General features: G+C 34.2%; 2 protein-coding genes across 5 annotated transcripts; one reads left to right on the top strand and one right to left on the bottom strand.

The window, feature by feature from the left end:
* Positions 1 to 1717: 1717 nt before the first annotated feature.
* On the bottom strand, positions 1718 to 11296 carry LOC128018851 (serine hydrolase-like protein). Of its 4 annotated transcripts, none has more exons than XM_052604672.1 (15): positions 11148 to 11296; positions 10281 to 10346; positions 9952 to 10095; positions 9710 to 9823; positions 9263 to 9304; positions 8599 to 8618; positions 8134 to 8208; positions 7909 to 8018; positions 7028 to 7107; positions 6902 to 6936; positions 6584 to 6660; positions 5973 to 6054; positions 4340 to 5883; positions 3070 to 3336; positions 1718 to 2781 (listed from the first exon to the last, which is right to left on the bottom strand). In XM_052604672.1, the coding sequence occupies exons 1-13, from the start codon at positions 11152 to 11154 to the stop codon at positions 5749 to 5751; spliced, it is 987 nt and encodes a 328-aa protein (XP_052460632.1). In that variant the 5' UTR covers positions 11155 to 11296; the 3' UTR covers positions 1718 to 2781; positions 3070 to 3336; positions 4340 to 5748. The 4 variants fall into 4 exon arrangements, with proteins under 4 accessions (XP_052460632.1, XP_052460623.1, XP_052460651.1 ...); XM_052604663.1 differs by having other exon boundaries at positions 10294 to 10346; positions 11148 to 11173; XM_052604691.1 differs by lacking the exon at positions 11148 to 11296 and adding an exon at positions 10619 to 10822.
* On the top strand, positions 11267 to 12786 carry trappc5 (trafficking protein particle complex subunit 5). Its single transcript, XM_052604703.1, has 2 exons — positions 11267 to 11536; positions 11896 to 12786. The coding sequence occupies exons 1-2, from the start codon at positions 11267 to 11269 to the stop codon at positions 12190 to 12192; spliced, it is 567 nt and encodes a 188-aa protein (XP_052460663.1). The 3' UTR covers positions 12193 to 12786.
* Positions 12787 to 13539: the final 753 nt, after the last annotated feature.

Below are 13539 nucleotides of genomic sequence, written 5' to 3'. Positions count from 1 at the left end.
TCCTGTTGGATATGGGTATTGATTTTACGGTTCTTTCAGTGAATAAAATGGGCATATTTATAGACATTTTGTTTTCTACTGGCCTTGCTTTATCATGCATATCAGCAGAATGTAATGGTTTGTTTTTGGCAGTTGGTAGTAATCCAATTGTTGTGTCTAATTGAGAAGTAGTCTTGACAGACTTGACTGACAGCTGTGGTGAATTTAGGGATGTATCCACAGTGTTGATGATGCTGTAGAACACGGAACAGTAAAAATGGACAAGGTAACATTAATTATGTGAATAAACTACAGTTTTTTATAATCCAAATATTCAACAGAGTAAAATATTGTAAAAGTAAAGACATTTGCAATATGTAATATTAGGAAATGACACATGATAATGTAATATATTGGGACAGGGTTTTTTTTAACTGGCGTCTAGGGACCCCCTAGGGGCCATATCAGGATTATAAAGAATTATAGGGAAAAATTATAAGGAGAATTTAAAAGTTAAATTTTAAACTATTTTTAATTATATTTAGAGTTAAAATTTAACTAAAAAAACTTTTAACATTAAGTTTTTATATAAAATATAGTGGGGAGAAAAGGCAACTTAACACTAAGTAATTATTTTTCAGAAAGCATTTAAATAATTTGCTTTGGTAGAATTTTTTTTTTTTTTTTTTTGTATTTAGTTTATAATATTATGTTTTATTGTATATTAGTGTTTAATTTTACAAAATGCAATGCTTTAAAGTATCACATTGTTTCTCACACAGAAAAACATATTTTTTTTTTTAATTTCCTCTTGAGTAAATCTGCAAATTTAGGAGACCTTGGGATCAAAAGGTTTGAAAATGTATCTACTGAGAGAAAACAAACCTTTGTGGAGAACTATCAGTCAGGTTCTGTTGTTCCAAATTTTGCCCACTCTGGCTGAAGGAGGAAATATGGATGGGCTTTTTTAAGACAACAGAGGGGGAAAGAGGTACGGGACAGGGAGACACTCTAGTGGGTGAGGTAGACGGGTCACAAGTGGGACAGGGAGACAGACGAACTGGAGAGTATGATGAAATAAAGTGAGAAGATGGACTGAGACGAGAAGGAGAAGTGGATAATGCTGAGAGATGGGAGGGAGAAGAGCCTGAGGTAACTGGACATGGTGAAAGATGGGAAGGGGAAGGAGAAAGAGGGTTAAGACTTGGGGAGAGTCTTGCTGAGGACGAAGATGGTGAGTTGAGAGGAGACCCAATAGGTAATATTTTTCCAGTTGGGTCTAGTTCCTTTGGGTTCATTGCAGTATCAAACACAGCCTATAAGATTTCATAAAAGAAAAAAAAAACTTTGAGCATGTAAAACAAAATTCAGAGTTCACTGTAAATAAAGAAAACCATGACTGAAAACAGAAGTAAATATGAATTCCAAAGTCAAATATTTCACTGAATATGGAGAAAAAGGGGTTGATTATTCACTAAGACATATAGTGAGCAGATTCAAAAAAGGATATGTAATATGACTGACCTGTGATCCTGTGGTCTGTTTACTGGAAGAGAGAAGCAAGAGAATGAAGGGGGAAGAGTGCGTCAGGAAATGGTGGGAACTAGACTTACATTCCCTCCATTCTTCTCATCTGAAGCGCCACTGTCTCATTCACCCACTCTCTTCATATCATACTCGCTAAATGGCAGAATTTGTGAAACTCCAAAATTAAGTGAAAACATGCAGAGAAGCAGGATTTCTTGACCAGTTTGTGTTTATTTTTAAATAAAGTAATATTTGCAAGAGGGGGAAAGAAACATAGTACAATTCTTGATACAATTATCCACTATATTGCGAATGCCATTATTATATACGATTGTACAAAGTATGATTATAACCAACAGCTTAACACAATTTTAACTCACATTAAAGGCATTTTGTTGATGAAATTGGTGTGAATCTAGATGTTACAGACCAAAGATAATGAGTGAGTGACACAAACTACTGGCACGTTAAAAAAACTCAAACTAATAAACTGATAATAAACACTTCCAGGGCCTCAGAAAAGAATGAGTTTTGAACATGCTTTTGAAATATGTCACTTTTTATATCAGAAGGCAGAAACTAATATTTCTATCATTATCTAATGACTAATGACAAATAGCATGCCGAGTATTTTGAGTTCCCTACTTTACTCTTTAATTCACAATATAACGTATGTATCTTAGGACATTGGTTTTCCAGATATCTCAGGCATGTCCTAAAATGTGAACTGGAACATGACGTCATGATCTGGAAACCTTCCCTCTTGTTTGTTCATCGTTTGTAATGTGTTTTCACACAATACACCCTTTACATAAAAGTCAAGGATGTTCCTCCAGTTTGGCCAAATGTCACCAAAACTTACTCTGATGTTGACTTGTGTGGAAGGTTGTGTGGGAATCATCACTGTTCTGCAGTCGAGTTCTGCAGTGTATTATACTATTTTGGTCTGTAATCTGATTGTAGATGATTGCATATACAGTAACTATAGAAACCCTGTGAAAAGACAATGGATTTTGATAAAGTGGCATCAATATACAGTATGACTTGGCTCAAACGTCTAATTGCAGCATCCACATCATAACAAGGCATTGCTGTCGTCATCTCTGCAGCATGCCAGTGGCTGGTGCTTCAGTGACTTGTTGCTCCACTTGTGGGCATCCTGAAGACCTGGCTCCAGAAAATACAGACATGCTCCAAAACCAGCCAGGACCAGGACAGAGACCAGCAGATAGACGGGGACGAACCAGTCCAGAAACATCCAGGGCATTGTGTGATCTCAAAAGTATATAGAGAAACATATAGAGACACATATATTATTCTCTACATGAGAACGCACCTGTGCACTGCAGCATATGAAATGCTGCATAATCCATTTCAAAATATGATGGTACTGTCACTCATACTTAACAGTGCAGCAGGTTCTGTCAATGAAGAACAAAAAAAAAAAAAAAAAAATGAAGATGACGTAAAATGATGGTGAAACACACTAAAAATTAAGCATACTTCTACAGCATGCGATAAAACATCACTTCCACACATGCACATATGTGTGTCTTCACATACCTGCAGTCTTTCCTTGATCGTCTGTGAACTGACGCTGTAGTTTCGGGTTTTAAATCTCAAACCCAGGCTAAGCAGATGGAATCGTCTAATTAAAATGCTGAATAACGAAGCTAAACAGCAGCTGGCAAAGCTATGTGGACAAAGACATTTGATTTTATTCAGTGCTATGGAATGAGGGCTTTTCTCGCACCCTTGCTTTCGTGCTCTCCTTGTCAAAAGCTGTACCATCCCATTCCAGTTGGGAGGGGGGTAACCATGGAAATATCTCTGACGAGGAAAGGGTCAGAGCAGAAGTTATGTAATATTTTTTGTAATCCCTTTCTTCTCAATCTTGCTCTCATATTACTAATCATTTCATGTCAAACTGAAACATGGCACTTATCATCAGAAATTAGAGGAATATTTTAGGAGGAATGTTATATTGTATAAATGTTTTCACATTCCCAAAATGGTTCAAATAACATACAGCATTTAGCACATCAAGGGTAGTTCACAATTCTGTCATCATTTATATTTTAAACCTGTATGACTTTATTCTTTGGAACAAAAAAAAAGAAATTTAACAAAATGTCATTGCTGCTCTTTTGCATACAATGAATGGTGGTCTGATAAATTGACTCTTTATTTTTAGAAATTTTTCATATGCTAACAAATCTCCTAAATCTAATATTTACAACATGTGCATAATCAAATTTGGCATGTCATTATCTTTAATGAGACTATTCATATTTTATTTTATGGAAATACAGAAGAAGAATTAATTTTATGGAAACACAGATTTTAAAGAATTTTGGTAAACATTTCTGTTCCCATTGATGTCTATCATATGGACAAAAAATAAATAAATACAATAAAAAAATACATTGGAAGTAAGTGGGAATCAAAACTGTTTGGTTATCAACATTCTTCAAAATTTCTTCTTTTGTGTTCATCACAAAAATTTTTGGGTGAACTATCCCCTTTAAAATCTCATTTTGTGGTGTTTGAAAGAAAAATACAGATTTGAGGATAAATGATTACGGAATTGAATTTCTTTAACAGGAATGACACTTCCCAGAAAAATCTTCCCACAGCAATCTTTCTTGCACACACACACACACACACACACATTCGGAAGCTACATGACTCTACTAGCTTGAGGTGAGCAATGCCTGACTGAATATACATAAAGCAGATTTACAGACACAAGCACACATTACACAGTGTTTGGCCTTCAGAATACCATGCTATTGATAGTCTCAAATGTCAGGCAAAACTGAGCAGCACTGACCTACATATGAGCACAAGGCAAATGTGCAGCTTTCAGCAAAACCTGAAGGAAATTAAACAAACAGACACATTCACAGCAATCTGCACATTCATAACACAGCTGATGCACACACACACACCAGTTGCATACAGTAATGTATTTGGACACTTGAAAATGTCACACCTAAAAATGCCCAAATTTCGGTAACAATAAAATATCAAACTAAGTGGCAGCTGCAAGTACATTTAGCTGGAACTTCTCTCAGATCCAGTATCACTCTTTTGAAATATTTCTGCAATTATTTTTAACTAACTGTTATCACAGTGATTTAAGTTAACACAGGTGTAGTTCATCACTTTAAATAAGGACACTAACTTATCAAACAAGCATGTTTGTGATATAAATACATTTGGTTTAGTATTTTTATATATACTACTGTTCAGTAGTAGTACTTCTGGGGTCAGTAGTATTAAAAAATTATACTTTTATTCAACAAGAATACATACAATTGTTCAAGAGTGACAGTCAAAGCATTTATAAAGTTACAAAAGATTTCTATTTCAAATAAATGCTGTTCATTTGTACATTCTATTCATCAAACAATCCTAAATAAAGTGGAACTGTTTTCAACACTGATAAAAATAATAATTGTTTCTTAAGCACCAAATAAGCATATTAGATTGGTTTCTGAAGGATCATGTTGGACTAAACACTGGAGTAATGCTGCAGAAAATTACGCTTTACCATCATTTTAAAACATATTAAAGTAGAAAATAGTTCATCAATAGTTCAATAGTTCATAATTCAAAATATAATTTATAGTGACAGTCCTTTTACCGTACTTGCCCCCAATAATGGCACAAAGTCAAATTATTGCACAAATTGCATTAGACTTTAACCTTTAGTTTCGCTTCATCACAACAAAAGTAAAAACGAACAGATGTTCTGGTTAATATTTACGCTTTCAAAAAAACTTTAGTTCATCACATATAGCCAGCTTCTCTCTGAATAGATTAAATCTAGTAATATATAAAGCCAGTTCAGCACTAAACCTCTTTTTTTGAATACTGATATAAGCGTTTATTTTGTATTTTGCCAATATAACACGCTCCACATCTCAAAAAGCACCGTACCTACTGTGAATGTGGCGGCATCATCATATGAGGGAGATTTCCACACGGAGGGACTGAACATAGTGTTAAAAATGGAAGACAAATGGATATCGAAAATTTCCTGAAACGTTCTGAGCGTTTTCTAATAAAATAACTTTTGTAAATTAAAAAAAATAATTGTGGGTTTATGATGCTTAAAGCATCACAGTATCATACAAAATTACGAGAATTGGTTAATGGTGTAAATATTTTAATCAGTGTACAGTGTATATTATTTGAATAATCTGAATTGGCATCTGTGTGCTATAATCTGGAAGACTAATTTTTCTGTGATTCATTCCCTGTTTCCCTGTCAGGACTGTGTGACTGAAGAAAATCAGTGATTATGGAGGCCACAGACTCAGGTTTGTTGAGGTGAATGTGATGATCCCCTTCTATGTTAAGAATGGTGGCCTGCAGAGGATTGAGAAAGAAAGAGATTTCTGCTCAACAACAGACAGACATTTTACACTTATGTTTGTGTGTATGTTTGCACATCTCACTTTTTGATCAGTCCAGCTCTTCTGAATCATATCACCATATCCATTAGGTAGAGTAAACGTTTTGAATATACCATCTTTTGCCCTAAAGAAAGACAAATCTTTCCTTTTGAAACAATGCAGCAACTATGTCACAAGACATGAATGCAAGACAGATTCAGATATTGATATTGTATAAAACTGCTGTGTGGATAATTGTCTGCATATGCCACTAGGTTTATATATCTTGTTATCTAATACAAAGTCATTCTGGCATTTTATATTTGATTTAATACTTTTTTGGGGCCAGTATATTTAAAAAAGTTAAATATTTTTCATACTGTATATCATAATGTTGTGATGCCGAAACTGACTTTTAGTATATAAATGAATGATTTTCATTTTTAGTTATTTATTTTGAATTTATTTAGACATAACAGTAGAGAATTTAATAGCTGCCAATTATTATTTTCTGGTCGTATCATGGAAATAATTATCATCATATCAGTACTGGACAAGAATTGTAATAATCATGCATCTCTAATTTTGAGCACTGTGTTTAAATATGCAGTGTTTCTCTTGAACACTAAGAAAACTATGTGTGTGTGTGTGTGTGTGTGTGTGTGTAAACTCACAGCAATAGCATCACTCTGGCTTTAACTAGTGACAACATGTGAAGGCACTGTTCAATATTATTATTCACAATGTTTTTCTGAAACAAAAACAAAATTATGAAATGTATTGTGTGTTTTTTACACATTCATTCCTAAACACAAGATATTTTTATAGCAGAGACCACAACAAAAAAATAATAAACTACTGTATATGATAATATGAGTTTTTGGTGGATTTGTCACAGATAAATAAGGGTCAAACAGTCAAACTAAATATGAAATCTTGTTATCAGTAATAAACAAACAACTGAAATGTAAAGGAATGAATAAATGGCTCACCAGGTTGATCCTGAAATCTCTGGTGAATACAAATCCTTTAAGAGAAAGGAAGTAATTTAGAGAAAAATAAAAAAAGTCAAAAAGTCTAGTTCTGTAGAGTGAGAATTCAATTTCTTTGTGTCTTACCTCCCTCAACTTCTCTGATAGCTCGCTCTAACAGAATGTCTGCAGACTGATCGGAAAGGGAAGGGTTTGCAGCCTTCAATCTAAGAGAGTATAGTAATAATAATAATAAATTCGGTTGCACTTTATTTTACAGTACGTGTACTAACATGTACTTATAGTGTACTTACAGTGTATTTATCTAAGAAAGTTCTGTTAACACGAGTTAACTACTTGGGGTAGGGTTAGGTTTAGGGGTAGGTTCAGGTTTAGTACCTAGTTATTAAATAGTAATTGTAATTACTATAATAAGTACATAGTATGTACATGAGGAACAGGACTGTAAAATAAAGTGCTACCATAAATTCATTTGAATTTGTACTTTTTATTCATCACAGAACCCTTAAAAAAATGTATCACAGTTACCATAAAAAAATATTAAGCAGCACAACTGTTTTCAAAGTTGATAATAAAAAGAAATGTTTTATAAGCAGCAAAGATTAGAATGATTTCTGAAGGATCATGCGATACGGGTTGCTGAAAATTCAGCTTTGCAATCAATATGAGGTGGGTTAATGATTTTTACAGTTAAAGAGGAATAACTGTAAAAAACGTTTACGTTGACGTTAATGGAAGCTGTGATCACCTTACTTCCATATTGTTAAACATATCCAAGTTAAATAATTTCTCGAATAAGAAGAGAATGTGGGGCGCGACTTGATTTTGTCTAAGAAAAATTGGTTATAATAAATACTGCAATGTTTCATAAAAAAATGTAGTTTTATATTTTGAATTTTGGGTGATTTTAAAGAGAAGACACTCAAAATGTGGCTGAAACCCAACTGAAAAGAGGAACATTGATGTGCTACATGTTTGTCTGTAACCGAATGTGAGGAATTCTTCACCTTTCTTTGGCTTTCTCATACGTGTACACCCTCTCTTTCCTCTCATCCGTCTTGTTGTCATAGTGGATTTGATCGTTAATCCCTTTCCTCATGTTCTTGAACATGTCAGTCTAAGGAAGGACAAGTAAACATGCGTGTTGTTATCATTGCTGCATGTATGTTGAATGAGAAGTCTTCTTCTATGATTTACAAATGATGACTCTAAAATGCTCAGTCTATTGATACCATTTGTGTTGGGAGGAATCCATAAGTGTCCAAGAGAACTACAGCATCAACCATCTCTGGGTACAAGGCACTAAACTGGAAAACCAGAAGGAACTGTTATCACACACTACATTTACACATTACAGAGACTTTATTTACTAAAACTTTGGTTCTGTTGCAAAAACCTATCATGTAACCGTTCAAGGACAGCAGATAAACACAATGCAAGCCAGCTTTATACTCAAGCATAGCAAGATAGCAAAAAGTGAATAACTTCGCAAACTGTTGGAGCTTTACAGCTTACTCTAATATTAAATAATTCAAAGATTATGAAAAAAAATTTTTTTTTTTACATTGCATCATTTTAGTATTGTAATACCTTTTTCCTTTATGTCAAATCTGAGTCATGAAGTAAACCAGCTGAGAAAAACTGTACTAAACAACAATAAAATTTACATAAATAGAAAAAATATGATGGATACTCACTATTCCTGCCACATTCCCACCTGTAAAAAAAAATGTCATGCATATTTGTTACTTATTTGTGAAATTGACTGATTTTAAAAAATTTTTAATTTCATTTACATTGCAGTGTTATCCAGTAACCAAATTAGTAGTAATTATTATTATAAACATTTTGTTTAATCTTATTATTATATTATTGTGGTTATTTTATGTTACTTCAAGTTAATGAATTGTTCACCTCTTTTTTTCTATATCTTTACCCACGCCTAACTCACACTTGTTTTTCCTACTGTGGAATATTTAAATCTTTGTTTTAAAATATATTTTAATTAATTTAAGATCAAATCTTAGACAATAATACCGCGGGTACTCAAATTTGATCGTCATCTGGTCGTGAATAAGGGTGATATTAGAGAAGTGGTGATGCTATAAATAGTGGGGAAATACGAAGACAAGTAGGTGGCATTGATCCCAGAGTGTCTTTCTAATGCCCTTCTAGTGATATACTAACATACATTTATGTCATTGAAGAAAAGCTACAAAATATAAAGGCTTTAAATAGCACTACACAACTGCACAATAAAATGATTTATCATCAGTTAACGTACAGTTTGCATATTTCCTCTGACCTTTCACACACACAAGAAAACTTTGACCTTTATAAGTGTATGAAGTGTTGACTCACCCATACTATGTCCAATGATAGAGAACTGCTTCCACTGAAGAGCTGCAAAAAAAAAAAAAAAAAAATTATATATATATATAGTCACACTTACAGTATGTATTTAGCTTTAGCCTTGCTTTTTCAGTAAAAATAACAAAAGAATTTGAACAAGAAAAACTTACTATAGATGCATCACTGCATTATCTATTATGGCTTACTTTCATTGATTGTATCTTCAGTGTTTATTTTGCATTATTTCCACTTCTTTTCCACTTTTTTTTACTTGCTTATGCATAAAATGAGTAAAACAAATTGCCAAAATGCACTGAAATTAAATAGCCTATACCTTTGACAAGTCTTCTTACTTCAAACACTGTTTTTTTTTCAAGTACTTTTATCTTATTCCAAGGATTTTTTTTTTTGTAATAAAGATTAATGGTTTGTAACAAAGGCTTAGTTGCTTCATACCTTCAACAACTCGCCGAACATCTGCCACATACAAAGGGAAGGTGTAAAGGCACCCATCAGGCCTATGAGACGAGAGACCGTGACCTGGAAAGTCAATGGCTACGAATCTCCAGTCTGGGAGAGATGTGGAGTTTAAAAACAAGAGAAATTGAGAACTAGTTTCACTTCATTTGTATATGAGGTATGTAAGAATGAATTTATCCATGTGGACCTTTATAATGTTAATAAATCCTTCACTGCACCTTTAGGAAGCAATGGAATCAGGGTACTGAATGTCTCGCAGTTGTCAGCCCAACCGTGCAAGCACAGCACGGGACGACCATTAGAAGGACCCCAAACCTGACCTCTCATCTCTCCCCACGGGACAGTCATTCGGAACTCAGACGCTGTCAAAATATAGTCATCATTAGATGACAGATGAACTGATAACAGTCATGTATATCATATAAAATATGCTCCCTTAATGTATTTAAAAGTTGATTTTGAAGCAAATATGATTAATGTTAACCTATGTAAATAAAAATAAAAAAACTAAATATTACATTTAATTAAATTCAGTACATTTTCTTACCTGCTCTCCTCACCGTAGTTGTGGAAAAGTGTCTGAGGCTCGTGAATGCAGGAAGCATGGTCACACCTTGCAGTGCAGTTTAAGGAGAAACTTATGTTTAATAGAAAAACATATTTGTAAAGGTTTGGAAGTACCTTAACATTATTCATCTGAACATGACATGCATGTAAAATAAAAATAAAAAATCAGACTAAATTCACAGATGCAGAACAGATATAAAAGTATAAATTCAGAAGGCTGTTATGCTCCTAAACTGTCCTGGAACGTGATGAGGAAATATATATATAAAAAACACGTTAATTATATAGTTCCGCTTTCCAAATTAATTGCAAACTTACATCGAGGGATATAAATCGCCTGTTCTTTTCAAGTCTAGTTGCTATTTACAAGTACATGACGCACAGTGTGAGCAAAGCGCATCCTGACCTCTAACTTTTAATTGACTTTAAAATAAAAGTCGTTGCTGCTGAATAATAATTTCGTTAGAAAGAGCTTTTCGCAAATTAATAAAACGAAAATTACATTTCCAAAACTCTTACCACTACCAAACACTATGCTTCGTTTTGAAAACGTAAAGTCATTGATATTTCCCGTCCTACTTTTATATTGAAAATATGCGGTTACAAGCGTAGAGTGACGATTTCCGCTAATCTTAGCTTCACGCTTCCGGAACTGAAACCCAAAACATCAGGTAAACGCTTAGCAATGAAATATGCTTTGATTAAGATACCTGCATTATAATTTCATTATTTCTTTACAAGTTGGCTCGTTCGATCTATTATTCAATCCTTATAAATTCAGGAAACCCTATAATGTAATTAGAGTAACTACATGAATTAATGACAAATCAATGAATTCTAAGGTTACCTGACATTCATTTGCGTATAATAAACTGCTGGTTTATAACAGAACATTTGTTTATATTCCAGGATTACGTCAAATTCGTTGTTTAATTCAGGTTGTGATTCGATTTCGGTGTGGACGGAATGGAGGTGCGCTTCACGCGAGGCAAATCTGCGATCCTCGAGCGCTCGCTCACGCGCCCCAAAACCGAGGTGAGCGTGAGCGCGTTCGCGCTGCTCTTCTCGGAGATGGTGCAGTACTGCCAGAGCCGCGTGTACTCGGTGTCGGAGCTCCAGGCCCGGCTGGCGGACATGGGTCAAGGGGTCGGAGCCAGTCTTCTGGACGTCCTTGTGATGAGGGAGAAAAATGGAAAAAGAGAGACCAAAGTTTTAAACATACTTCTCTTTATTAAGGTATCACTGTTTATTTGTTAACAGATTGTAGATCGTTTTTCGTTGCAGGAATAGGTCACCTAAAAATTTAAACTGACAGATGAGTTTGTCTGTTAAGATTTGGAGAAATTTAGCATTACACCATTTGTTCTCCAGTCAATGGGAGTCAGAAGAACTGATAAAAACATCACAGTAATCCACAAGTAATTCACATGTTTCCAGTCCATCACTGTTGAGCAAGTGATGTAATACTACATTTCTCCAAATCTGTTATGGTGAAGAAACAAGCTCATCTACATATTGTCTGGTCTGAGGTGAACTAATTCCTCCAAAGTTAACGTAGCCTATAGTGTTAACTCTGTTTCTTTCTTTCTTGCTAGGTAAACGTATGGAAAGCATTATTCGGCAAGGAAGCAGACAAACTGGAACAAGCCAACGATGATGACAAAACATACTACATCATTGAGAAGGAGCCTTTGATCAACGCCTACATTTCAGTACCGAAGGAGAACAGCACTTTGAACTGTGCAGCCTTCACCGGTGGCATCGTGGAGGCTATCCTAACCCACAGTGGCTTCCCCGCCAAAGTCACTGTCCACTGGCACAAGGGGACCACACTGATGATCAAGTTTGACGAGGCAGTCATTGCTCGTGATAAATCTCTTGATGGCAGATAGCAGATGGCTAAGTTTTAGTCTTGAATCTGGAGTCTCAACATTGTTATTCCCCTACTCATTTTTATAGCTTTGATAACAAATTCACTGCATCTAGCACATATCTTAAAATAACTTCAAATCTGTCTCTGGCTGTCCTTTTTTAATGATGTTACAGAATATTGCTTAGGACAAGCCACATCGACACAGTCACCTCACTAGTCCAGTCCAGTGTAAAATTATGTCTTTACTGACACACTAATGCAGTGAGGATGAATTTTACACATGCACCATAATAAGACATGAATAAGTTGTAATAAATGATAAATTAAATCAGTATTGAATTTAGGCTTGGATCTCACTGGAATTTACTATAACTGCAATGAAGTTGTGTCAAAAAAAAAGACTCTTAGTTGCTTGAGTATATCACAGAATTGTGCAGACAGTGTACATATGTCAAAATGAAAAATCAGAACTAGCAGTAGCAGAGAAGTTTTATTTACAGCATGAATTATTACGTTTGGACTTTTGTATTATAGAGGATTGTGTTACTGTTTCATGTGCTCATGCTGTTTCATTTTTCATCACACAATATAATAAAGAGTTTTTAAACCGCAAGGAGAGAGGAGGAAATACTGTCCCTTACAAATACATACCATGATGACAATATTTTATGCCTAAAAGCTGTTCAGTAGTTACAATAGTTATAAATACTTAACATAGCATTATTATAAATTTTCATAATAATTAATAGATATACTCTGATAATACTCTGACATCATGTTATACTGTGACTGTTTTTCTTTCTAATAAGAGTTTTATTGCAGTAACAATAACTTTAGTAAACAGAAGGGACATTTTTTCAGGAACCAGATTTAGCAGTTTTGTGTAATTAAGTGTAATCGTGGCATTTAGTATCGGCTTGATTTCCTGTAAATGGTGTCATGTTGTAACAAATCAGCACAAACTGTTCCCAGTAAGTCATGTTTCACACTGATTATTGAGTACTGTGACAGGCTACAAAACTGAAAATTAAATGATTAATCTGTTAAATCTGTTCAGAGATGTAAGTTTGAGTGCAAGTTCCTGATTCCATTTTCTCAAAGGTCAAAAGTGGGCAAAGGTCAAAACCAATATAGGTCAAAACCAATAAAAAATAAGTTACTATTCTGTATATATTAAAAAAAAGCTAGCCTTCACAGCTGTAAATTAAACTTAGTATGTTTTCATATATGAAGGATAATGCAATGACCTTTTTAAGTGACCTCCCAATCTCAATTCGAACAGCTGAGTCTACTCATTTAAAAAAATATCTAAAGACTCATCTTTTTCGCCGTTATTGCAACTAATTCTACCTTTTCTTTTCTTATC

This window comes from Carassius gibelio, chromosome A1, assembly GCF_023724105.1.
Source record: "Carassius gibelio isolate Cgi1373 ecotype wild population from Czech Republic chromosome A1, carGib1.2-hapl.c, whole genome shotgun sequence".
Lineage (NCBI taxonomy): Eukaryota > Metazoa > Chordata > Actinopteri > Cypriniformes > Cyprinidae > Carassius > Carassius gibelio.
The sequence above is the reverse complement of the archived record's forward strand: the minus strand, read 5'-3'. Positions and strand labels throughout refer to the sequence as shown.

Excerpts from the sequence above, each read along its gene's own strand:
- trappc5 (XM_052604703.1), top strand. The coding sequence starts at position 11,267 with ATGGAGGTGCGCTTCACGCGAGGCAAATCTGCGATCCTCGAGCGCTCG. Across the intron at positions 11,537-11,895 it reads ACATACTTCTCTTTATTAAG|GTAAACGTATGGAAAGCATT; the intron begins GTATCACTGTTT and ends CTTTCTTGCTAG.
- LOC128018851 (XM_052604672.1), bottom strand. Across the intron at positions 10,096-10,280 it reads AACTACGGTGAGGAGAGCAG|CGTCTGAGTTCCGAATGACT; the intron begins GTAAGAAAATGT and ends ATATTTTGACAG. Across the intron at positions 7,108-7,908 it reads TATGAGAAAGCCAAAGAAAG|ATTGAAGGCTGCAAACCCTT; the intron begins GTGAAGAATTCC and ends ATACTCTCTTAG.